Here is a 25,753-nt window from a genome sequence, read left to right as displayed (position 1 = left end):
ATATGTTTTTATGTTAACATGCGGTTTAGTACACCTCCTATTTTGTGTTTTCAAAAACCTGACAATGCAGGGGACCATTAGAAGGACCCAGCACATCCATACATCACACATACAGACAATTGATTTCGATGGACACCATGTAATACTTCATTTTGCCTGTGGTGGTGCTGCACAGAAAGTGAACACTTGGATTTCTTTGTGATATTTTTCTACTGATTGGCATAGCTAAGGAACCATAAAGTGCGCAAAGCAAAAACAATTTGTAGTGTGGATTCGGTTGGCATTGTAAATGACCTCCATTAAATAAATAGTAGAATACCTGTCCTAGTATGGCCTGTCAGCTCCCACCTGACTTTATAGAAAAACACAAAAAGCAAGTTTCTTTTGTTTTTAGCTGTTCATTAAGGAGAGAAAATGACTTTTTTTTTCATAAGGTTTTATTATCTCCTGTCTATAAAGCTGCCAATCGAACAGCATCCAGCTCCTGCCACTAATCATAATTGGTTTAACTGAGTGAGTCATTTCTACTCTACCTTATTTCTATGTTGATTAGGCTACTCCTAATGGATTTGGAGTGTACAACTGCACAGCCAGAGAATTAAAATGAGATTTCATACCCCAAAAAATATATTAGCATTCAGTAACAAAAGCGGCGCTGCAGCGTTATCTAAAAATCTATAAAGTGTTATTAGAAAATTGCTATTTTACACTTGAAAGATGAAACTTTTAATATTGTAGATGTATATGATATGTATTCTCAGTTGCAAATTTTAGCATTGCTTTGACCCATGATTAATTTTATTTGCTTGTAATTTTTCACTAGATTTCAAGTGGAATTATTTTTTAACACATCATATATTTGTGGAGATCGCAAAACAACACATTCAGAAGTTACATTGTGACTTTTTTGAAGTGCACCCGTCATGTATACATTTTGAGAACAACTTTTTTGTGGTATGAAGGAGCAATAATAAACCAAGTTTTTACCAGGAACTGCTGATAATTTTTTGGTATAGTGGACTTTACAGATCTTGTCTGGGGTATACAGTAGCTATATGAGTTGCAAAAGTAGAAGTTGCACCTGGCCTCCGGAAAGTCCCTCTGTCAAATAATAAAATACTTGTATTATATATTTAACATGGTCGGGGACCTGCTTCAGATTTTACCCCAGAAACTTCAATTACGCATCAGGACAGTATCAAAATCATGTATCCATGTATAAAAATCATGCCAGAGAAAAAGTGTCCTGGTGGCCCATTTCATGTCATTTATCTCCCAACAGATGGTGCTCCATGAGTCCAGAAGCTTATCACTACCATAGTTTCTAATATGCCGTTTTTACAGTAAGTATAAAGGTGGCCATGCACACTAGATGGATGTCGACAAAACTTGCTGTTTTCGGCCGACCAACTAATGTGTAGGGCGGTGTCTGGACTCGCCTCCGATGGAAAATGTTTGGTGAAAAAGGGTCAGCGTGTTGGATTCCAGATAAGTCGCTTCCAGTGGAGTCTGGCAGCGACTTTGCTCCTTCGCCCAATGGAGAATGCATGCACGTTAGCCGAGCGTGCATGTGTACGAGGGAGTCGGCAGGAATAGCTGACGACAGCTATCTGAAATGTATGGCCAGCCTGAGGATGTTTATATCGTGTGGGTCACGCAGAGTTTCTCAGTTTCTTTATTTAGTCTATTGTACACTTTTATTATTTATCTTTAGTTTTCTTTTTCAAATCATATGTAGGTGGAACAAAAATGTACACAATTATCTTTCCATGTTGGAATGTGATGCGTTTAATTAATGGATTTACAGTTTTGTGTCATAGGAGTGGTGTGTAAAATATTGTCCAGAATGTGTTTGTGAAAATCTTAGATTCAGTGTGCTCAGGGCTGGATCAAGGTTAGTGGAGGCTCCTAGATTAAAAATTGGTGGTTATATAATCTGTGGTTATATACTTTAGTTAATAGTCGGTAGTCCCAGGGTCAACCTGAGGGATGTGAGATTTGTGTGGTCGTACAAGAGGAATTATCTATTATTGCTAAAGGGAGTGCCACTGGCTCTGATGGCATGGGCACCTGGAACTTGCATTCCCAATTCCACACTTGGTGCCCAGACTCATGGAAAAGCCTCATTCCTTAGTTTATTGATTGGGTAGTGTTATTTAGACAAACATTATTTGTACACTGTATGATTGTCTTATTTGGACCCTATACGGTTCAGCATAAGGCGAGTGAGTCAATAAAAGGCTCTGCAGAGCACACTCTCCAACCTAAGGATGCTCCTGGGTAGATCCCTCTGATGTTAACAGGATCATGACAGTCTTATATGTATGGATGTATGGACCTTATCAGTGCAAACTAGAGAGTGAGGGTCCTTTCACACCAGCCAGTATAGGCCATAAAAACGAGCGCCGATCAACGAGGCAGCTAGTTGATTGGCGCTCATTTGCTTCTTTCGCAAGGAGCTATTATCGGTAATATATGAGGACGAGCGCTCGTTACTACAATCACTTCTCCCCATGCATTTCCATCATGTTGGCAGTACATTAGATGTATTAGAGAGTAACTATATGATAAAATATGTATTAAATGTATGTTATTTTATAATTGCATTTATTATTAGCACTACTTATTGTTAAGGGTGAGGATGATGGCTGCCACAACATTTCCATTTTATATAACAAGAACTGCAATCGTCTAAATTTGCATTTACATTGCTTTAAAGAGTAACATACAGAGGTGTACTGTATATAGTGGTTACCTTGGCTTTCAATTAGCAGCATGTGATGGCATACGGGGGCAGATGCCAAGCAGAAACCTAATGAATATACACAATTCTATAATGTTTACAGAATTTATAAAACATTTTAACGCTTGAAGAAGTACAGTAAAAAATAGTGTAGTACCGTGTTAGCCAGAAACAATATGCAATGTTAAATACTTTTGTGTCAAAAGTATTTAACATTGCATAAAGCTTGAAGAAAAACACCAAGGTGACGATCCAACAAGTGAAGTGAAACAGGGTTGAGTAAAATTTTGTCAAATTTTGCAAATAGGCTGGAGGAAAAGCAATTCTATGGCACCATACATAGTGTACATAATCTGTAATGACTCCATACATCTCATAAGCTGGTGTCAGGGGTGGACATATCATATGAGCAACCTTTGCTTCTTTACATGGGCTCTGTAATAAAAGGGTGCCCATTGTTACCTCCAAGAATTTTCTTGAGTGTCATGAAGGAGGTGGTCTATGGCTAGCTCCTCACTGTAACAGTTGGAAAACAAGGGGCCCATATGCTATTCTTCCTCTGTCATTGTTGTCCGCTTCTGGCTTGTGCAAATTTTTCATAAATGTTAACATAAATGTTGGGTTTAATAATTATACTGCTGCACACATTGGAGTAAAACATATGACTGTTATCCCTATGACGGAGTCTACATTTTCCTAGATAAAATGTATTATTAATATAATTATGTAACATAATGAAACTGTTTTATTATGTACAGTATAAAAAAAATGACACAAAAACTGATTTCATTTTAAAGCTTACATTTCTGCTGGAGGTTTGGCCCTTGGTAGTAACAGCAGCCTGATACATGGCCATTCTGTCTTTTAATGGTGCAGATTCAGGCAAGTCCGGTGGTATATTACCACTCTTGGCAGTGTCCTCCGATGGTCTTTTTTTGGTTCTTGTGATACCTGACAAAAAGGGAAAAAAAAGTTACATTTTACTCCAGACATGGATTATGACAGTACTAGAGCTTTGGGGAAAATGCTACATACAATTAGAAAGCCATTAAATATGGAACACAGACCACAGATTTTGGTGATAAGCACGTTCTGCAGCCAATTTCAGTTCCTTTACTTACACTCCAATCTCTAAATGTATTCATACCTGTAGCAATGACTGACTATATGAGGTCATTGAGTGGAACATGGGCTGATATTTACTGTTCTACATCTGCTTGTTTCTAGGAATGAAGAATTTACTATAGACTGCATTGCTTGCATGCAAAAGATTTATTCCATCTTGTTGTAACATCTCTGAAATGCATAGGAAATGAAGTGCCTGAACGTACACTTATATTACTTGTAAAAGAAATGTATTATATGGGGACTATTTCTTTCCTTGTGGATGTCACTATACATAGACATGTGCAGTCTTCTACTGTCTCCACTATTCTCATGTTATTAGTCATCTTCACTCATCTCACTACAGTGCATAAAGGAAAACGAGATTATTGCATCTCCTCCCACCCCAAACTGCCATAATTTAAGAGCCCACCCTAAGATTTGACCACCATGGAGAGTAAAACGGACCTTGTTAATGGCCAGAAACGTAGTGAATTAGAATGCTGGCAGAGATGGGAATATACAAATATAGCAGAGTGGAGTCGGTCAATGCAGCAACTCAGAGAGTTATTACAATGCACAAAAGAGATAGATGAAAAATGTAACTCTGCTCCTAGATCTGCAAATAACATCAATCAAGTCTTGGAAATAGGAGAGTAAAAGGCGGAATAACCGAGGGCGCAGCTGTAATAGAACAAATTTTTAATTTGTACAATTAAAACTTTTACAATTGTACAAATTAAAAATTAGTTCTATTACGGCTGGGCCCTCGGTTATTCCCCCTTTTACTCTCCTATTTCCTGGATTTATACAGCGAAGTTGTATCAACTTTCGCACCGGAAGTTGGGCTGCAACCGTTTACCTGAGTGACTCCTTGGACACGCTTCTTTGGATGTTATGCTCCAAGCATAACACCACAAGGTCAGCATATTTGACCACCGTTTCTCATTTTATTGATTGTACTGGTTCATGCACTATGTGCGCTTTGTATTCTATTCTTCCTACAGTGTGAATCTATCAAGTCTTGGCTTTACTATAGTAAAGAAAAGAGTGTGAGATAAATCTAAAAAATGTCACCAAAAGTGATTTTCTATTTTATGTTTAACAGATAATTCAGGAGGCCTCATTGGTTGCAGCCAGGCGTCCGTAATGTATAAACTCCAGCACTTATACACTACCGTTCAAAAGTTTAGGGTCACTTAGAAATGTCCTTATTTTTGAAAGAAAAGCACAGTTTTTTTCAATGAAGATAACATTAAATTAATCAGAAATACACTATATACATTGTTAATGTGCTAAATGACTATTCTAGCTGCAAACGTCTGTTTTTTAATGCAATATCTACATAGGTGTATAGAGGCCCATTTCCAGCAACCATCACTCCAGTGTTCTAATGGTACATTGTGTTTGCTAACTGTGTTAGAAGGCTAATGGATGATTAGAAAACACTTGAAAACCCTTGTGCAATTATGTTAGCACTGCTGTAAACAGTTTTGCTGTTTAGAGGAGCTATAAAACTGACCTTCCTTTGTGCTAGTTGAGAATCTGGAGCATTACATTTGTGGGTTCGATTAAACTCTCCAAATGGCTAGAAAAAGAGAGCTTTCATGTGAAACTCGACAGTCTATTCTTGTTCTTAGAAATGAAGGCTATTCCATGCGAGAAATTGCCAAGAAACTGAAGATTTCCTACAACGGTGTTTACTACTCCCTTCAGAGGACAGCACAAACAGGCTCTAACCAGAGTAGAAAGAGAAGTGGGAGGCCCGGCTGCACAACTGAGCAACAAGACAAGTACATTAGAGTCTCTAGTTTGAGAAATAGACGCCTCACATGTCCTCAACTGGCAGCTTCATTAAATAGTACCCGCAAAACGCCAGTGTCAACGTCTACAGTGAAGAGGCGACTTCAGGATGCTGGCCTTCAGGGCAGAGTGGCAAAGAAAAAGCCATATCTGAGACTGGCTAATAAAAGGAAAAGATTAATATGGGCAAAAGCACACAGACATTGGACAGAGGAAGATTGGAAGAAAGTGTTATGGACAGACGAATCGAAGTTTGAGGTGTTTGGATCACACAGAAGAACATTTGTGAGACGCAGAACAACTTAAAAGATGCTGCAAGAGTGCCTGACGCCATCTGTCAAGCATAGTGGAGGTAATGTGATGGTCTGGGGTTGCTTTGGTGCTGGTAAAGTGGGAGATTTGTACAAGGTAAAAGGGATTTTGAATAAGGAAGGCTATCACTCCATTTTGCAACACCATGCCATACCCTGTGGACAGCGCTTGATTGGAGCCAATTTCATCCTACAACAGGACAATGACCCAAAGCGCACCTCCAAATTATGCAAGAACTGTTTAGGGAAGAAGCAGGCAGCTGGTATTCTATCTGTAATGGAGTGGCCAGCGCAGTCACCAGATCTTAACCCCATAGAGCTGTTGTGGGAGCAGCTTGACCGTATGGTACGCAAGAAGTGCCCAACAAGCCAATCCAACTTGTGGGAGGGGCTTCTGGAAGCATGGGGTGAAATTTCTCCCGATTACCTAAGCAAATTAACAGCTAGAATGCCAAAGGTCTGCAATGCTGTAATTGCTGCAAATGGAGCATTCTTTGACGAAAGCAGTTTGAAGGAGAAAATTATTATTTCAAATAAAAATCATTATTTCTAACCTTGTCAATGTCTTGACTATATTTTCTAGTCATTTTGCAACTCATTTGATAAATATAAGTGTGAGTTTTCATGGAAAACACAAAATTGTCTGGGTGACCCCAAACTTTTGAACGGTAGTGTATATCGGCATGAGTGAAATCAATAGCTTAACTATAGGAGAGATGGCGGTAAATCTCTCCACATGATACCAAGACCTGTCTGCTCAGCACATTGTTGGTCCCAGTTCCTGTCGTCCCCCCCCCCCCCCCATTGACCTTATAACTTGTTTTATTGGTATATTGGCTGAAATGTAAGACTTCTTTAAAGAGGTAGTCCACTTGGACAATCAGTTGATCACAGGGTGTCCTACCACTAAAATCACTATCAATCAACTGTTATCTTTTTTCTGTTACCCAACAGCAAGTGTTAGATTCCCCTGCAGCACCGCCACAGGAGAAATGAAGCATTACAATTTGGCCATTTAAATCAATGTGCTGGGTCCTCCAGAGTTAGAGACACTCTTTTTAGCAGTTCTCTGCTCTGCCTAATGGTTGGGAGACCTAAATGAGGTACACCCCCCTATTAACTGAAGTATCTGAAATGGGTTTTCTAAACCAGACCAACAAACAACATTATTTTATGTGTTTAGACTACTGGTTGGATATGACCAGTTTTCCCTAAAGTCTATTAGGATTTTTTTTCAAACATATCGATAGTAATGTGGTAGGAAGCTGCAATATAACCACAATAAATAAACTACAGAGAAACATGCCATTTTTAATAGGGTTTTGCCATAATTGATTTTTTTTTTAAAGAAAATTGCTAGAACTGCCTCTACAGGAAGCTGTGCAATGCTCCATGACTTAAAAACTGCAAGGTTTTCTGCCCCAGGTGTGAATATACTGTTATGCTTCCACAGTCATATAGTTCACAGTAAGAAATCTCATTAACTTTGTTTTAACACATTTTACCAGTTTTAGACCCTCCATAATCAATGCAAAGTGGATAAAAGTAGTTTTGTACAGTTTGTGCCAAATCTTCACTTTGCAGTTACACAAAACCATCAAACAAGTGGCAATATGTTAAACAGCCCTATATTTATTCTGGCTATGGACACATTTAAGGGCATTTAAAAAAAATAAAAAATAAACAGGTCAGTCAGTGTGTTTAGTGTAACTTTGTAACTAGTCTTTATTAAAAAAATAGTTTTACTTTTGGAGATACAGCTGCTCTGCATTCTCTATACAGAGCAGCTGTATTGCTCGTTTTACACTGAATCCGTCAGTCCCGTGGACCTGACAAGTTCAGTGTCGGCGGGTCCTGCATGTCTCTGACTAGCAGGATCCACCTGTAATCAATCACATTAGATGTGATCGTTTGCAGGTGGATCCTGCGTATCACAGACATGCAGGACCCGCCGACACTGAACTTGTCAGGTCCACGGGACTGACGGATTCAGTGTAAAACGAGCAACACAGCTGCTCTGTATAGAGAATGCAGAGCAGCTGTATCTCCAAAAGTAAAACTATTTTTTAATAAAGACTTGTTACAAAGTTACACTAAACACACTGACTGACCTGTTTATTAAAATAAAAAACGCCATCAAAGGTATACATAGCCTTTAAGAAAATCCTGGGGAAAAAAAATCTAAGTGTAATCTATGAGGGTTGATGAAAATCTTAAATATAATAATTGCTGTGGGTTGCACAATGTAAGCTGTGAATTCATTCCTTTATCTGACAGTATCCCCAAAACCAGATGAGAATGATTTGTCCCTATTCTTAGGTGTTATCAATGTAAAGAAAGTTTTTCATGAAAATAATATGTCAGATTGTTGTGTCCCAAATAAGCACACAACTTAGCAAGAATATAATAAATCTTGTCTGTGCAGCAATGAAATGCAGATAATTTGCTTCAAAATAAGAAGCAGTTGGAGCGTCACCGGAGGGAACAATCATAATGAGCAGAGATAATTAGCTAAATTTGATGTTTGTCTTACTATTTCAGCATTTAATTTATTGTGTATGGAATAAAATCTGATAGATTTCATAAGACTAAGGCCTCATGCACACACGACCGTAGTGGTGTGCACGTGTCATGATTTGCGGCTCCGACGGCCACGGAATGTCACCCGCAGCCGCCCGCAAGACAATTTGGTGAGATCTGTTGATAACCTAATGTAAATATTGGGTAATAGATTTCGAGCAGTGTCATGTAATTAATTTGGATTTTGTAAGGGATTTATTTTGGAGCAGCGCATGGTTTGGTTGGGAATAGTAGTGGGATATTTATCTTGGCTTAGTGTATTATCAGACATGAAATAACAGGAGCGATTGTCATTGAAAATATAAAACAAGCTCTTCTTAATAATTGTGTGGTTTGTGTTGCTGCTGAATGTCGCAATAAGGTCAAGTAGCATAATCAGAGCCGAGTGTTCTTAGATTTTAACAAGTAAGTGTCTCTAAATAATAATAAAACACGTGTTAAATTAGGACGCAGACAGCAATTCTCATTGTGAATCTTGTAATAAAGTCATTTCAGAATGTCCAGTTCCAGCAAATAAAGCAATTACAATAAGCTATTAATGCATATTCTCCAGTATGACCTGTTTCCATCATCACACTATGCGCTCAATTGCTGCCCTTGCCACTTTTCTTTTTTTTTGTGAACTAAATTCTGTTAATTTAGGCTGGGGCTACACTGCGAATTTGGCCCCGACACAGGTAGCACAGCCAAAGATTGCTGTGTCCTGCTGGCGTGCGGCCAGATCTGTAGCGCTCCTGTAGCTCTTTCTGATATGTCTGTTTTAGTAAATATTTGTATTACCCATGATATAATATATCTGCAGGATCGTTTCTTAAAACTCTGTATTGTGCTAGTCTTTTGTTATTCCTCCAGGAAGTGTATGAATAAATTGACAACAAATTTCCATTGTCAATGGGGCATGTCCCTTCACAATATGACACTGTAATTAAGCACTGATTGGATACTGCCAGAGTGTATAGGGACACTCCTTATTAGCAAAGGAATGGTAACACCTATCTGTCAATTTAGTCATACATTTCCATGAGGAATAACAGAGGAATATAACAATGCAGAGTTCTAAGAAAAGATTTACCAGAATTTTTATTAATATTTACCTTAACAGACATGTCAGGACTCAGGGAGCTCTTCTTTAAAGTAGAATAAAACCAAAGACAAAATAATGCATAATAATTTGGTGTATAGACATGAATACACAAACTCAACCCCACAAAATAAATATAATGTATATATTTTTGTGAGGCATCCCGAGCTAATGGATATTGTATCACTTGGCCCCTAGGTTGCTCTCTATTGTTCAGGTAACAACCAGCGTTAAGGAGTTTTCCCGTTTTAGGTAAATGTTTTAAAGGGTTTCCAGCCATTAACATCCATCACCTGACCACAGCGTAATTGCTAAATGTTAGATCAACGATATTAAGAAAATAATTATTGATATTTAAAAAAACAACAAGTTCCAGACTGTGTTTTATGGGCCTGGTGATTAGTAAGAGAGACATGATTATTCTTCTTGGTTGGTGGGTCAGTGCATTAGTTAGCACCTCTTCTCACCCTACACTATTTAGCCCTATTTCTCTGAGCCCTATTGGTACTATGTCGGAGCACTCGCCCTGAAAAGGGCGACCTCAGTACCACTGCATACCTAATCTAGACCTCCTATATGTCCCTCATATCAGCTGTCTAAGCGTCTCTCCTACGTGTTTCACCGCACTTGCAGCAGCTCTTCAAGGTGATTAAATATTTTATCTTCACACAGGGACAACATAACCAACATGGCCACTGGCCACTATGGTACTGGGGTCACCATTTTCAGGGCGGGTGCTCCAGCGGTGGGACCCCCAGCAATCAAGGACTTATCACTTATCTTCTGGACCCCTTTAAATATGATGAATGCAACATATGCATGGGGTTAGTATGTACTCCAAAAACTTACTTCCTATGAAGCAGGCCCTAGTGATAGGGGAATAGGATTATTAGCTCCACTGGAAACAAGGACTGATATGAATGGTAATAATCTCTGTACAGAACATCAAAATATGTTGGCGCTATATAAGCAAGGGACAATAAATAAACAAATAAATGGCAACATAGTAATTTCTCACCAGAAAATATTTATATACCCACATGTATAAACCGTAAATAAATGATAAGTAATGTTACCATAAATCTAAGTTATTTTGAACACATTATGCCACGTATTAGCTATCCAACAAAAATATAGCATTTTCTTTACTCTGAGGATGTTCTAAAATGACAAGCAATAGCTCAGAAGTAATTGGAAACTTATTTTAAATGATTAGAGGGTTAGGGAGCTTTGCCTCTATACACAGCTTTAATAAAACTGCTTGTTTGTTACCTGCGCCACCCGGAGTAAATACCAGCATTTAATATCATTACATCTTACAGCAGCAAACAAAGTTGTTTCAGTGTTCATTGTCTGAACCATCTACATAAGCACCTGTGATAAGACACAGGATTCAGTGTCACGGATAGGAATCGCCTGGTTAACATAAGGTCCAGTAACAGAGGCTATGAAAGGTCTACATAAGTAACCAGAAGAAGACAGAAACAGCAGAGGGTCCTCATTGGAGATGTGCGAATTCGGTCCAAATTTTAGCAAAGTTTCGAATTTGGCAAATTCTAACATTTTTGGGGTTGGTAACACCTGAATCACAGTAAAATGGCGGCCGCTGTAGAGCCCTTGCTGCCATTTTACAGAAAAAGCATCTCAAAACCTCGGAAGAGCTTCTCAATAATGCCCTCCAGGCAGCCTTCCTAAAACGCACTGCCTCTATGTAATGACCGGGGGGTAGGGAAACGGACAAGTGAGCCCTAATCTACCCGCCACTCTGTCCCTGCCTACTTGCAACAACCCGCCCTAGGCGACGGGGTACAACTGGGCGGCGGTCCCTGCACTCTGTAAGTGCACGACAAACACGACAAACATACAAGGGAATACAAGCAAGGGAAAGGGGCAGTTGCCCACGGCAACACCGTGAGCAACCAGAGTGGTGAACGAGCCGAGTCAAGCCAGGAGTGTGCGAGGTACCAAACGAAGAGCAGAAGAGTAGTCAGTAAGCCAGGGTCTGTATGGAGCAGGAACAAAATAGAAGGAGCTGTAGCTGGGCCAGGAAACCACACGAAAAAGAATAACAAGCAAGGAGGAACAGGAAATGCAGGTATAAATAGACAGAGGGCGGGAGCTAGCTGAGTCTGGCCAGGCTGCGATAGGCTCTCCCACTCCTAAGCCTGCCAGCCTGAGTGGTGGAAGCTGGAGTCAGTCTCAGGGATGTAGATTCAGGTGCTGACTGATTAATTAAGGGAGTTAACCCCGAAGCTGTGCCTGGCAGATCCTTTACAGTACCCCCCCTTTTATGAGGGGCCACCGGACCCTTTCTAAGTGGACCTGGCTTACTGGGGAAACGCAGGTGGAACCTCCTGACCAATACCCCAGCGTGAACATCCCGGGCGGGTACCCAAGTCCTCTCCTCGGGCCCGTAACCTCTCCAATGGACCAGGTACTGGAGGGAGCCTTGGACCATCTTGCTGTCCACAATCCTGGCCACCTCGAATTCCACCCCCTCAGGGGTGAGGACGGGAACAGGAGGTCTCCTCGAGGGAGCCAAGGACGGGGAGCAGCGTTTAAGGAGGGAGGCATGAAACACGTCGTGTATACGAAAAGACGGGGGTAACTCCAGCCGGAAGGAGACAGGATTGAGGACCTCAATGACCTTATACGGCCCAATAAACCGGGGAGCAAATTTCTTGGACGGAACCTTGAGACGCAAGTTCCTAGACGACAACCACACCAGATCCCCGACCATAAACAGGGGGTTAGCAGAACGTTTTCTATCAGCCTAAGTTTTTTGTACGCTCTGGGACGCCTCTAGGTTCTTCTGAACCTGGGCCCAGACTGTGCACAGTTCCCGATGAACGACCTCTACCTCGGGATTGTTGGAACTACCAGGTGAAACGGAGGAGAACCGTGGATTAAACCCAAAATTACAGAAAAAGGGAGAGACCCCTGACGAGTTACTGACCCGGTTATTAAGGGAAAATTCGGCGAGGGGAATGAATGAGACCCAATCATATTGACAGTCAGAGACAAAACACCTTAAGTATTGTTCTAGAGATTGATTAGTCCTCTCCGTTTGACCATTGGTTTCAGGATGGAAGGCAGAGGAGAAGGACAGATCAATCCCCAACTTCATACAGAAGGCTCTCCAAAACAATGAAACAAATTGTACCCCTCTGTCCGAAACAATATTGACAGGGACCCCATGGAGACGCAGGATGTGTTTGACAAACAAGGTAGCCAACGTCTTGGCGTTGGGTAGTTTCTTGAGGGGCACAAAGTGGCACATCTTACTGAAGCGGTCTACCACCACCCACACCACCGACTTGCCTTGGGATGGAGGCAAATCGGTGATAAAATCCATGGAGATATGTGTCCAAGGTCTCTGGGGAATGGGCAACGAACGCAGTAAGCCCGCTGGTCGGGACCTGGGAGTCTTGGACCTAGCACAAACCTCACAAGCGGCGACGTAGGCCTTAACGTCTTTAGGCAACCCAGGCCACCAATAATTTCTGGTAATGAGGTGTTTGGTACCCAGGATGCCTGGATGACCAGATAGTGCGGAGTCATGATTTTCCCTAAGTACCCTTAGCCGGAATTGCAGGGGAACAAACAGCTTGTTCTCAGGAAGGTTCCCGGGAGCTGAACCTTGATCAGCAGCAATTTCAGAGACTAAATCAGAATCGATCGAGGAAATGATTATACCTGGAGGCAAAATACAAGCAGGATCTTCCTCCGAAGGAGGGCTGGCCATGAAGCTACGCGACAGTGCATCAGCCTTAATATTTTTAGACCCAGCCCTATAGGTAACCAAAAAATTGAATCTGGTAAAAAATAACGCCCATCGAGCTTGTCTCGGGTTTAGCCTCCGGGCAGATTCTAGGAAAACCAGATTCTTGTTTTCGGTAAGGACTGTTACCTGGTGTCTAGCCCCCTCCAGGAAGTGGCGCCACTCTTCAAATGCCCATTTAATGGTTAAGAGTTCGCGGTTGCCAATATCATAGTTACTCTCAGTTGGCGAAAACTTCCTGGAGAAGTAGGCACAGGGGCGGAGATGGGTGAGGGACCTGGTACCCTGGGACAAGACAGCCCCCACTCCCACCTCAGATGCGTCAACTTCCACGATAAATGGCTCCATTTGGTTGGGCTGAACCAGCACCGGGGCCGAGATAAAGCACTTCTTAAGGACCTCAAAAGCCTGGACAGCCTCAGGAGGCCAGTGGAGGAGATCAGCACCTTTGCGAGTGAGGTCCGTAAGAGGCTTAGCGATGACCGAGAAGTTAGCAATAAATCTCCTGTAATAATTAGCGAACCCCAAAAAACACTGTAACGCCTTCAGGGAGGCAGGTTGGACCCATTCCGCCACAGCCTGAACCTTGGCGGGGTCCATGCGGAATTCATGAGGAGTGAGGATTTGACCCAAAAATGGTATCTCCTGTACCCCAAACACACATTTTTCGGTTTTGGCAAACAGTTTGTTTTCCCGAAGGACCTGGAGCACCTTCCTGACATGCTCAATGTGGGAGGACCAGTCCTTGGAAAACACCAGTATGTCATCAAGGTACACTTACAAGAAATATCCCCAGGTAATTTCTCAAAATCTCATTTATGAAATTCTGGAAGACCGCAGGGGCATTACACAACCCAAAGGGCATGACGAGGTATTCGAAATGGCCTTCGGGCGTGTTAAACGCAGTCTTCCACTCATCCCCCTCTTTGATGCGAATAAGGTTATACGCCCCCCGTAGATCCAATTTAGAGAACCATTGGGCCCCCTGAACCTGATTAAAGAGATCAGGAATCATAGGAAGGGGATACTGGTTCCTTACCGTGACCTTATTCAGGCTACGGTAGTCAATGCATGGCCTAAGACCACCATCCTTCTTCCCCACGAAGAAGAAGCCAGCACCTACCGGAGAAGAAGAGGGACGAATGTAACCCTTGGCCAGGGATTCCTGGATATACTCTCTCATGGCTTCACGTTCGGGACAAGAAAGATTAAATATCCTACCCTTAGGAAGCTTTGCTCCTGGTACCAATTCGATAGCGCAATCGTATTCTCTATGAGGAGGTAACACTTCGGAGGCCTCCCTAGAGAAAACATCAGCGAAGTCCTGAACAAACTCGGGTAGCGTATTCGCCTCCTCAAGGGGAGAAATAGAATTAACAGAAAAACATGACGTACAACATTCATTACCCCATTTGGTTAGCTCCCCAGTATTCCAGTCAAACGTGGGATTATGCAACTGCAACCAGGGAAGGCCTAGAACCAAATCGTACAATAATCCCTGCATCAACAGTACAGAGCATTGCTCCAAATGCATGGAGCCAACAAGGAGTTCAAAAACAGGGGTATGCTGTGTAAAATAACCATTAGCAAGAGGAGTGGAGTCGATACCCACTACCGGGACAAGTTTAGGCAAATCAATCAGAGGCATAGCAAGAGACATAGCAAATTCCACAGACATAATATTAGTAGAGGACCCTGAATCCACGAAGGCACTGCCGGTAGCAGACCTACCACCAAAAGAGACCTGAAAGGGAAGCAAGATCTTAGTACGTTTCCTATTTACTGGAAATACCTGTGCGCCCAAGTGACCTCCCCGATGATCACTTAGGCGCGGAAGTTCTCTGGCTGCATTCTTACGCTTAGGACAGTTGTTCACTTGATGCTTGTCATCCCCACAGTAGAAGCAGAGACCATTCTTCCTGCGGAATTCTCTACATTGTTGGGGGGACACGGAGGCCCCGAGTTGCATAGGTATCTCTGAGTCTTTCCTGGAGGAACGAAGCAACGGAACTTCGGGAGGCATCATGGGGGAGTCGGAGGAGAAAACACATAAACGTTCATGTTGTCGTTCCCTGAGACGTCGGTCAAGTCGTACCGCTAAAGCCATAGCCTGGTCTAGGGAGTCAGAAGAGGGATAGCTAACTAGCAGGTCTTTCAGGGCATTCGACAGACCCAACCTAAACTGGCACCTTAAGGCAGGGTCATTCCACCGAGAAGCTACGCACCACTTCCTAAAGTCAGAGCAATACTCCTCAACAGGTCTCTTACCCTGACGTAAGGTCACCAGCTGACTCTCAGCAAAGGCAGTCCTGTCAGTCTCGTCATAAATAAGTCCGAGAGCAGAAAAGAAACAATCAACGGAGGAAAGTTCAGGGGCGTCAGGAGCCAAGGAGAAGGCCCACTCTTGGGGCCCTTCCTGGAGCCGGGACATAATTATACCCACCCGCTGGCTCTCAGAACCTGAGGAATGAGGCTTTAAACGAAAGTAAAGCCTACAACTCTCCCGAAAGGAGAGAAAAGCCCTCCGGTCCCCTGAGAACCGGTCGGGCAACTTGAGGTGGGGTTCAAGAGGTGCGGTGAGGGGAACTACCAAGGTAGCATCAGGCTGGTTGACCCTCTGAGCCAGGGCCTGGACCTGTAGGGAGAGACCCTGCATTTGCTGAGCCAGGGTCTCACGGGGGTCCATAGTGGTGTCAGGGACCAGGGTAGACTAGGTATGGGCTTGTTATTATGTAATGACCGGGGGGTAGGGAAACGGACAAGTGAGCCCTAATCTACCCGCCACTCTGTCCCTGCCTACTTGCAATGACCCGCCCTAGGCGACGGGGTACAACTGGGCGGCGGTCCCTGCACTCAGTAAGTGCACGACAAACACGACAAACATACAAGGGAATACAAGCAAGGGAAAGGCGCAGTTGCCCACGGCAACACCGTGAGCAACCAGAGTGGTGAACGAGCCGAGTCAAGCCAGGAGTGTGCGAGGTACCAAACGAAGAGCAGAAGAGTAGTCAGTAAGCCAGGGTCTGTATGGAGCAGGAACAAAATAGAAGGAGCTGTAGCTGGGCCAGGAAACCACACGAAAAAGAATAACAAGCAAGGAGGAACAGGAAATGCAGGTATAAATAGACAGAGGGCGGGAGCTAGCTGAGTCTGGCCAGGCTGCGATAGGCTCTCCCACTCCTAAGCCTGCCAGCCTGAGTGGTGGAAGCTGGAGTCAGTCTCAGGGATGTAGATTCAGGTGCTGACTGATTAATTAAGGGAGTTAACTCCGAAGCTGTGCCTGGCAGATCCTTTACACTCTACCCATATATGTAGCTTTAATGTGGATGAATACAGTCCAAGAAACCTCAGAGAGTCAGACACGAGTTTTCAGGGCAATTAGGTCACTTGCTATTCCCTGCAAAGCTATTAGGACCAAATCTGATGGCTGAATCGGACCTGAAACAAATTTTGGCCCCATGCAAGATCAGTATATTGGCCCCTTGCTCTCCAATCATAGCAAATGCCCCTCATCATTCAGTACCCCCAATGTCTTTCTGACAATCCATCAGTAATCATACTACAGGCAGTAGGATTCTGCTTTTAAGGTGACAGAGGGCCCCCTTACCTGCTGAGCCCCTATGCAGCTGCACAGTTTTCATATATGGTACTGTGTGTCTATCCTTATTAGTAACACAAGGAGTTCTCACAGACAATTCTAATAGAAAGCCACTTTACCATAGTCAATATGTTCTACAGTGTGTTGGCTGACCAATGAGACGGTGTTTTACTGTATTTCTGATTCATAACGTTAGATATAAAAAAAAAAAAAAGGCCTAACATTAAGGGGAAGGTCCACCTTAGCAACATTTTTTTTAATGCTTCTAAAATAAAATATGAAGCAACTTTACCCAATTAAAAGTCTACTACCATTTTTTGTTTACAGCTCCTATGAAAACCTACAATATATACTGTACATATATGGCTGATTTCAAACTTTTTGTAATGTCTACTTTATATTTGGAGTGGGATTGAATAAAGAAAACTGTATTTTGACAACATTGTGCTGGACAGTATTATTTATGCTTATTAAAGTAGTATTAACAAACCCTGTGTGGTCGGATCCTGCAGTCACACTCTGTTCCCTACCTTTTACTATCATACATTTGGTTGGTAAGAAGGGGCAATATGGCTGCAGGATCAGACAATGGCTCTAGAGCATACAACCGAGAACAACATTAGTGACCACAGTGGATAAATTATTATTGAGAAAAATTCATCGTCTTCATCCAACCCAGAAACAATCAAAAAATCTACCTACATTTTGACTGACCAACTTAATTTGTTTGAATTACTACATGGGTTAACTTACTACCATGGACTTCTTTATATAATATATTTACAGCACTATATACAATTTGTCCTATATATTACATTCCGGCTTTATAAGTAATGCCAGAGTGATAGACAGAGGAGAGGGGTTACAAAGCAAAAGTCAAAATGATGCCTCCACTTTGGTGCTGGTTACCTCCATTTAGATCAGTAGTGCTGTGGTCCCTGTGGGTTATGAAAAGCCCCCTCAGCAAGTCACAAAAGCAAGATGTATTTGTACTGACCCCTGATCCTCCCCAAGCACCTCCAATACTAATATGTGTCTAAGCCACCCATTTTATGTAATTGCCCAATATTTCGAGAAATAAAGATCATTAATAGTCTAGGAATTAGTATAACTGGATACATTATAATTTATACTCCAGTGATGTTATTAATGTTTGGGGGAATGTCCAGGTTTAAAAAAATAGGCCTGCTTTTTTTAATGAAACAGCACCATTCTTGTCTTTGGTCTATGTCTGGTTTTACAGCTCATCTCCATTCAATACAAGATACAGCCCATGGACAAGAATGGCGCTGTTTCTGGAAAATAAAAGCAGTCCCTTTTTTTTTCCAATCCTAAACAACCCCTTCAGTTTGATCATTGGTTTGATGAAAATGGTTACTGTAAATGCATATTATTTTCATATCGATATTTATTGTCAAACATGTATGTCATCACTTGTAAAATATTTCTTTAGTCATAATGACACTTTCCACAAACCATCAGGACATTGAGCCATTGATTGTGACTCACAGTAGTCGTAATCTAAGAAAAATTATCATTTCAGATCCACATTCTGGCAGAGTTGTACTTTAACAACAGCTGGAAAGTCACGGGTTGCTTATTCTTTCATTAGACCATTGCAGCAGCCAGCAATCTATGACAGAAACTCTGCAAAGTATTTTACCCTCCAGTTGAGTCACAGGTGGATCTGTCATAATGACTTATTCCCTGTTTGCTTCATGTTCTCATGACTATAGCGACAACATGTACAGAGAATGGAATCGCTGGTAGCAAGAAGTAGGAAGGGCTGAAAATCCCTCTTCTTAGTCAAATTCCAGACTCTCACTCTGATTAAAAGACATTTTCAGAGATATTCATGCTTTTTTTTTTACTATAATTTTCTCTTTTTGTATTACACTCTATTCTAAATCCCACCATGCTATACTTATAATTGAATTGCCATGTTCAATTGTATCTGTGTCTTTCTCCTCCAGCTGTGTCCCATGGTGCCCCCGGTATCTATTGAGTCTACCAACACCTCTGGTTCTCTTCTGCTGTTCATCTTAAGATATTACAATTTCAATTGAATGCAAATAGCTTCATAATTGTATTAAATTATATTAAAATTAAATCATAATTTAATGTCAAATAAGATGGGACAGGAGTTATGTGCTTGTGACTTGGATCTCCCTCAACTTTAGCTTGCAATGGGCACACAACCCTGGGTAGCTCCAGAGGTTGAGCTCATAGTAGCAGAGTGCCCTACCAGTAGTAATGCTCTGGACTGGTCAGGAAAGCAGACAATCTTTTCCAAAAGGATTTGCATCCAGAATATCAGTTAGGCCCCATGCACACGACCGTAAAAATCATACGTAATAGCAGACCGTAATTACGGACCCATTCACTTCTATTGACCATGGACACCTTCCCGTATATTTACGGGAAGGTGTCCAGGGCCGTTGAAGTGTACCGCAAATTATGGAACATGTACGTTCTTTTGCTTTTAACGGGCCGTTTGCATCGGACCTAAATGAGACTAGCTGAAAGAAAGTTAGAAAACTGAGGAGGAACCTCATTGAAAATTTCACTAGTGCTCAGTTTTTGGAAATGGGCTCTTTGTGTACGGTAGGTTTGTTTGGCTCTCAACACCATAAGTAGATCTATAAGATCTAGGAACCTGTAACATTGGAGGTTTAATAACCCATAAGTATTATACATACTCTGGGTGTAGAATATAAGAATGCTGCGTACCATCATTACCAGAAGGGGGGTGGGGTAATCTACAGTAGCATATGGCTATGTAACTATAAAAAGCTAAAAAGGCATATGCTGGAGACAAGAGCATTAATAAGCATTACTATTTATTTCATACATATTTTTAGTTAAGAGTTGTCTGGTTCAGAAAACTAGTTTTAAAATACCCCATTAGGTAATTCTGAGATAATGTAGGAAGGTCCCCCATTCTGGACCCGCATCTCTTAGCCAAAGCAGAGAGTGGCTACAAAAAGTGTCTCCTTTATCTGTACATTACCTGATTTCTATGGGCACTGTGTAATGCTTTGTTTTACCTGCAGTGGTGCTGTAGTGGAATTGAACATTTGTTGTCCGGTTCCCCCACAAATAACTGCTGCTCCCTGCAGCAGAACCCCCCAGTGATCAGCTTTTCCGAAGCTTCTACCACAAAGGGATTTTAGAAAGCGGACAAAACCTTCACAGTGTCAAAAAGTACACGTCATCTCTGAAAACCATACAGATGTATACATATCAATACTCTTGAGTATATTTGCACTCAGGAAAACAGTTCTTGACAGTTTTTTAAAAACTATAAAACAATAAAAACAGAAATGATGTCCTACTAGAGATAACTACTATGTGTGGGAGATGACCGGAGAAAGGCAGGAAAGCATCTACCGATGCTACAGGTAAGTGTGTTTGTTGATGGGATGGAAAAGAGGTCGCCGTGGCAGATAGGAGATGAGGGTTATGGTGGAAGTGCCTGGTTAGGGCCTGCTGAGAAGTAGAAAACCCCTCTTAAGCATCCTATGCTATATATGAATGGAGTCCAGGGGCTGGAATCATAATTGGATGAAAAAAATAATTCTAATATACAGAACACTCCTGCATATGGAAGAACACAGGACGGGGAGTACGTTGGAAGTTGTAACACTTCTACCTTCAAGCCTTTGGGTCACAATTGGGCTATAGTGTAAGACTCCTTTATTTTGTAACATTATATGACTAACCTTCATATAGTCCCTATGGTTACAACATCTAATTTATTTCTTTAGAGCGCTCCTTTCAAAGCTTCATTTTGGTGCCTTTGTGTACTGGGATTGTGTCATCTCTCAATGAGCTAAACTTTGTCAGTAAATGTTTTTTAAAAAATATATATTGCGTCGTCTTGACAGCTAATTGAGTTTCTATGGCAGTAAGGCTGTTAGGGGAACTTATAATAGTCAATTTTGAGACTGCATCGGGCTTTGTTAATGATCAGTGAAATAAACAGGGCCGTTTATCAACCAAACGCTGTGTTGTTTAACCTCTTCGAGGACATTATTGAATTAAGAACATTCCTATAATCTACAACGAGAATGAACAATGTAAATATACATTTTTACAACATAAAAGTAATTATTATAAGTGTCTTAGAGGCCTTTCACCTTTGGGATCCTTCCTAAATATTATAGATAAGATACAGTACAATTATTTTTACCCACAAATGTATTTTGGTATAATGATATAGGAAGTTCTAAGAAGTTTCCAGGTCTAGATTGATCTAAGGGATATAGACCCTTGTAAGAGCACTGGTAAATGTGGGACACACTAAGCGGTACGCAGCCGCTCCAGTCATGATGAAGAGTTATTTCAGGGGCGCGCTCATAACAGACATATATGACATATCAATTGGTTCCTTATTCCCAGTGTAGATATGTGCTTCACTGTCAATTATGGTAAATGGGAGATAAGGAAATAGCTGAGTGCTAGAAATGGGACACTGAGCACCCATTTTTTTGGATTGTGAGGGTCCCAGTGTTTGAACTCCCAACAATCAGACATTTATAGCGTATTCATTTGGCACACCATAAATATCTGTAGCGGGAAAACACTTTTTGAGGTCTAGCCAGTACTATGGGAGAGTTGCTGGAATTCCCACATGTCATATGCATTATATTATTTTACCTTAAAATATGTGGAATCATACTGAGAGCTCTCTGCTTCCTTTTATCTGCTTCCTCTTGCATTCGGGCCAGGCAAGGGGTAAGCAGAGCAGGAAGTCTGCGTGGTGCAGCTTCAGCCAATAGTGATGTCAGAAAAGCGCGAGTAATTTTGGCAATTTCGGCTGCACCACAGCTCAGAAAAATGCAGCAGTAGTTGTTATTGCCTGCTGTGCTAAGGACCTATAGTATAGAGAATACCTTGGAAAACATGTATTTGAGGGATCAAAGTAAAATTAATGAATTTAATTAATGACCCTGGTATGTTTAATGACCCTAATTGGTCAATTTTACTATCAAAATTGAACTGGCGTTTCACTTTAATGAATTCAAATTAATGCATGGAGAGTGTAATTCTATGTGCACGTACATAAAAAAAGGAGTTGAAAATGAAAAAAATGAGAAATATACAAAAGATTAAACTTATTGTTTAGCATATTTTTACCTTTCAACAACGTTGAACTGTTTATATATAGAATAAATTTACATACAAAGTTGTAAAGCTGTAACTAATGATCAGTATAAGTAGTGCAATTTCTTTACAAAGTTTCTCAATTTCATGTGAACTATTTCTATATATCAGCTACAAAATTTTCTTTTACCGCAATGCTGACACCTGCAAACATGATCTTATCGGATCTAGCATTGCCCATGCATGAATAAAAGGGTTAAACCCCACATTATAAAAGTATTCAGATGATTTTTATTTTTTTTACAGAGAAAGTATCTAAGTATTGTAAACTACTGTATCCTTACTAGATATAACCTTATCAGAAAAAATGAAATTATTTATAAACCGTCATGGACTGTATTTGGAGCGCAACACAATACTGCATACTAAGTAGACAAATGTGTAGTATTCTTAAAAGACTACACTGTTATTTTATTAAAAATATATTTCTCAGTGTCCCATGTAAAATCTGAAATGTTGCTGTTAAAAGACTATCTTTACTGCAGTAACTCTTTGGTTAATATTTTTTGCAGAATTTATGTTTATATAACTTCCCCTGCAGGTTGCGGAACTTCAGGTTTCCTAGCAATCACATGTACAGTATTTCTGTGTAGGTGACCACCATTTCCCTACATGTAGCTACATGTACAAAAGTTGTCACAGGACCAGTGTAAGTAATCCTAATATTATATGACACTGCTAATGGAGAGGAAGCCTCGATCAAAACGTTGATCCAGCCCCGTTGGAGTACTGCAACTAAGGTCAGGTATTCGTTCATTTTATTATTTAATGTTTATATATCCTCTGTGTCTATAAAACTTCTAAACTTCACCATTCCTTGGCTAAGGTCCTCAAAATCAGCTCTTGGGAACTGATTTTGAAAGAAAAAGTTCCTAAATGTGCTACTTTCTACTGTATGTCTTATATTTATATAAAGTTGTATACACCACAAAATACTAGAACCATTATAAAACAAATGCTTATGATTAAAGGGGTTTTCCCATCAGGAACATTTATGACATACCCACAGAATGTGTCATAAATTTCAGATAGATGCGGGTCCCCGTTCTACCTTTTTCTGCTCCCGCTGCCTCCTGGCCACATCCTAACTATATGGTCAGGAGTTACGAAAACAGCATAGCTCACTGAACTACGCTGTTTCCGTAACTCCCATAGTAGTGAATCGCAACTACAGAAGCAGCGTAGCATGCGAGCTACGCTGTTTCCGTAACTACCATTCAGTTCTATGGGACTTATGGAAACAACGTAGCTCAGCAAACTACGCTATTTCCTTCTTCATGGTCGGAGATCACACGATTCAGCCGGAGCACAGAAAGGTAGAACGGGGTTTAGGGGGCCCCGTTCTAGGGATCATTGTGGGTCCCAGAGGTTGGACCCGCATCTGACATTTATGGCATATGCTGAGGATATGTCATAAATGGGAAAACTCCTTTCATGTGTAGTTGAAGAACAAACAAACACTAAAATCTAAGAAAAAAATATTTGTCAGCCGACTTATATTTTCAAGCATAGAATTAGATTGCTGTCTACTTGGCAGGGCTGGCAGTATGAAGTGACCTGCTATATTTAACTGTCAGGTTATACTATACAGATAAGTGCTGTATGGTTAAACAACGATTGGATTTTAAAGAAAGGTTTTTGGCCAGACGCCTAGAAATAAAGTCTGCCATGATCAAGACAAGTGATAGGAAACTAAATATACACATTGTGTCATATTACTTGGTTTTTTTTTATAGACGGGTTGTCAGTCTCATAGTGACAGGGTATATATTTATCTGGAAGCATTATCTATCAGACCATTGGATAATGCACAGCCAATCAGGGGACTATCCCATTTTCAATTTTACAAAAACATTTATTTTCTTGTGATTTTTAGCAACGTATTTTCATAATCAGACAGCATGTTTTTTGGATTATGGTCTAAGGCATAATGTATCACTTCTGCATATGAAAATATTTTTTACAAAAAAGATAGCAGAGCTTTGTACTTTCAATGTCAACAAGGGGAAAAGGAAAACAGAAAATTCTCCAAACTGGAATTGGTGGCTATTGACTTTACAGAACCTGGATTGCTGACATCACCCTCACGACATGTGATGTCACCCAGTAAAGTTTCAAAACGCTGTCTGGGTAGAGGCAACTTATCTGCCAAGCTTTGGGCAGGGGTGGACTATGTTGTCTACCCCATTTCCCTAATGCTCAGTTTACCTAAAATGCTTAGCACAACACATATAGACACGCTCTATAACTGTGTCCTATAAAGTGACCCTAGAATCATCCGAAGAGACTCCCAGCACTGAAGGACCACAAGGATGCCAGAACATCCACCGGCTTTAATGGAAACCATGTCATGTACTGACATTGAAGGGTATTACCATTTTGGTTCCTCCATCACAAAACAGCCAATTGGTAGAAGAGGAAAGGAAAGGCAGGCTAACATCCCTAACATGACCAGATTCAGACATGAGAAACCACAATCAGAAATGGGACTCCCCATGTGAGTCATGTGAGAAGAGTCATTTTATTGTCATCCATAGATTATTTAACTTATCACTTGATGTTATCTAGTTACTTTACTATCCATAGATGGTTCTTACAATGATATATATATATTGTGGTAGGTTAGTTATTTCTACTGCAATGTATTGGATGCATAGTTCAAATTATACTCCGTTTTTCTATTACCGCATTCATTTTAATAACCACAAATAGCACTAGAGTTTGGGAAATAACAAATTCCATAGCCACAGATTTACAAAGTAGAATTTCTGTACATGTGGCTCTCTATCATTAATACCTAAATACCTCTTGTATTGTATAAAGTCCAGAAAATTTCACAAAGGTGTCATATACAGAGATTATGCATTTGGATTATTTTAGGGACAGAATTTATATGGCCTTTAGAGCACTGTATTTGCATATAGACCATGTGTATGTTAGACAAACAAGATGAGGTGGTCATGAGTGACAGGTGTCTCCATCCTTGGCCATTTCTTTAGATTGAGATAATGTGGCCATGATAAGGAACCCACAATACAGAGCATTGGGTATCTCATCATGAGGCAGCATCCATGGCTGCCTCCTTGGCTACAGGTGTGTAGTCCGGGACCTAGAAGACTTTCCTTAGTCAATAGGAAACCAATTGAAAAATTGATTTAAAGGGTTTTCTCATAAAGAGAGCATATTGACTTTGTATAGGGTGTTCATCTCTCTATTAGCCAGAGCAGGGAGTGATTTACCAAAACAATCTTTCCATCTAGCAGACCCCATCCATTAATATCTTACATGACCACCAATTCATTTTAATACTTGACATTTCTCCTGTAGGGGAAACATATGGCTGGCAGAATCCTTTGGAGCTAGATCCACGATGATCAACTGTTTACCCTTCATGAGACAATCCCTTTTTCTAATCTCAGAAATGAATGCATGAGTAAATTAATTTGTTAAAAACTTCAAGCTTTACTAACATAATACTGTTATACCCTTTTTCTTATTTTTCTTATTTGTAGAGCCAAACTTTTGTGCACTTAGGAGGCTTTGGATATTGTGTTATAAGATGTAAAATGACGCTCAAGTCTTTACG

The 25,753-nt window shown here is 40.9% G+C and overlaps 1 protein-coding gene across 1 annotated transcript in view; it reads right to left on the bottom strand.

Moving 5' to 3' along the window:
• The window catches only part of XIRP2 (xin actin binding repeat containing 2), a 206,750-nt gene that overhangs the window by 38,139 nt on the left and 142,858 nt on the right, over positions 1-25,753 (bottom strand). The window contains exon 3 of the mRNA XM_075831107.1: positions 3,546-3,694. Coding sequence (XP_075687222.1) covers positions 3,546-3,694 — 149 coding nt within the window. The remainder of the gene's footprint in view (positions 1-3,545; positions 3,695-25,753) is intronic.

The sequence above is a fragment of the Rhinoderma darwinii genome, chromosome 6 (genome assembly GCF_050947455.1).
Source record: "Rhinoderma darwinii isolate aRhiDar2 chromosome 6, aRhiDar2.hap1, whole genome shotgun sequence".
Classification (NCBI taxonomy): Eukaryota; Metazoa; Chordata; class Amphibia; order Anura; family Rhinodermatidae; genus Rhinoderma; species Rhinoderma darwinii.
This window is presented reverse-complemented; position numbering and strand designations above follow the sequence as displayed.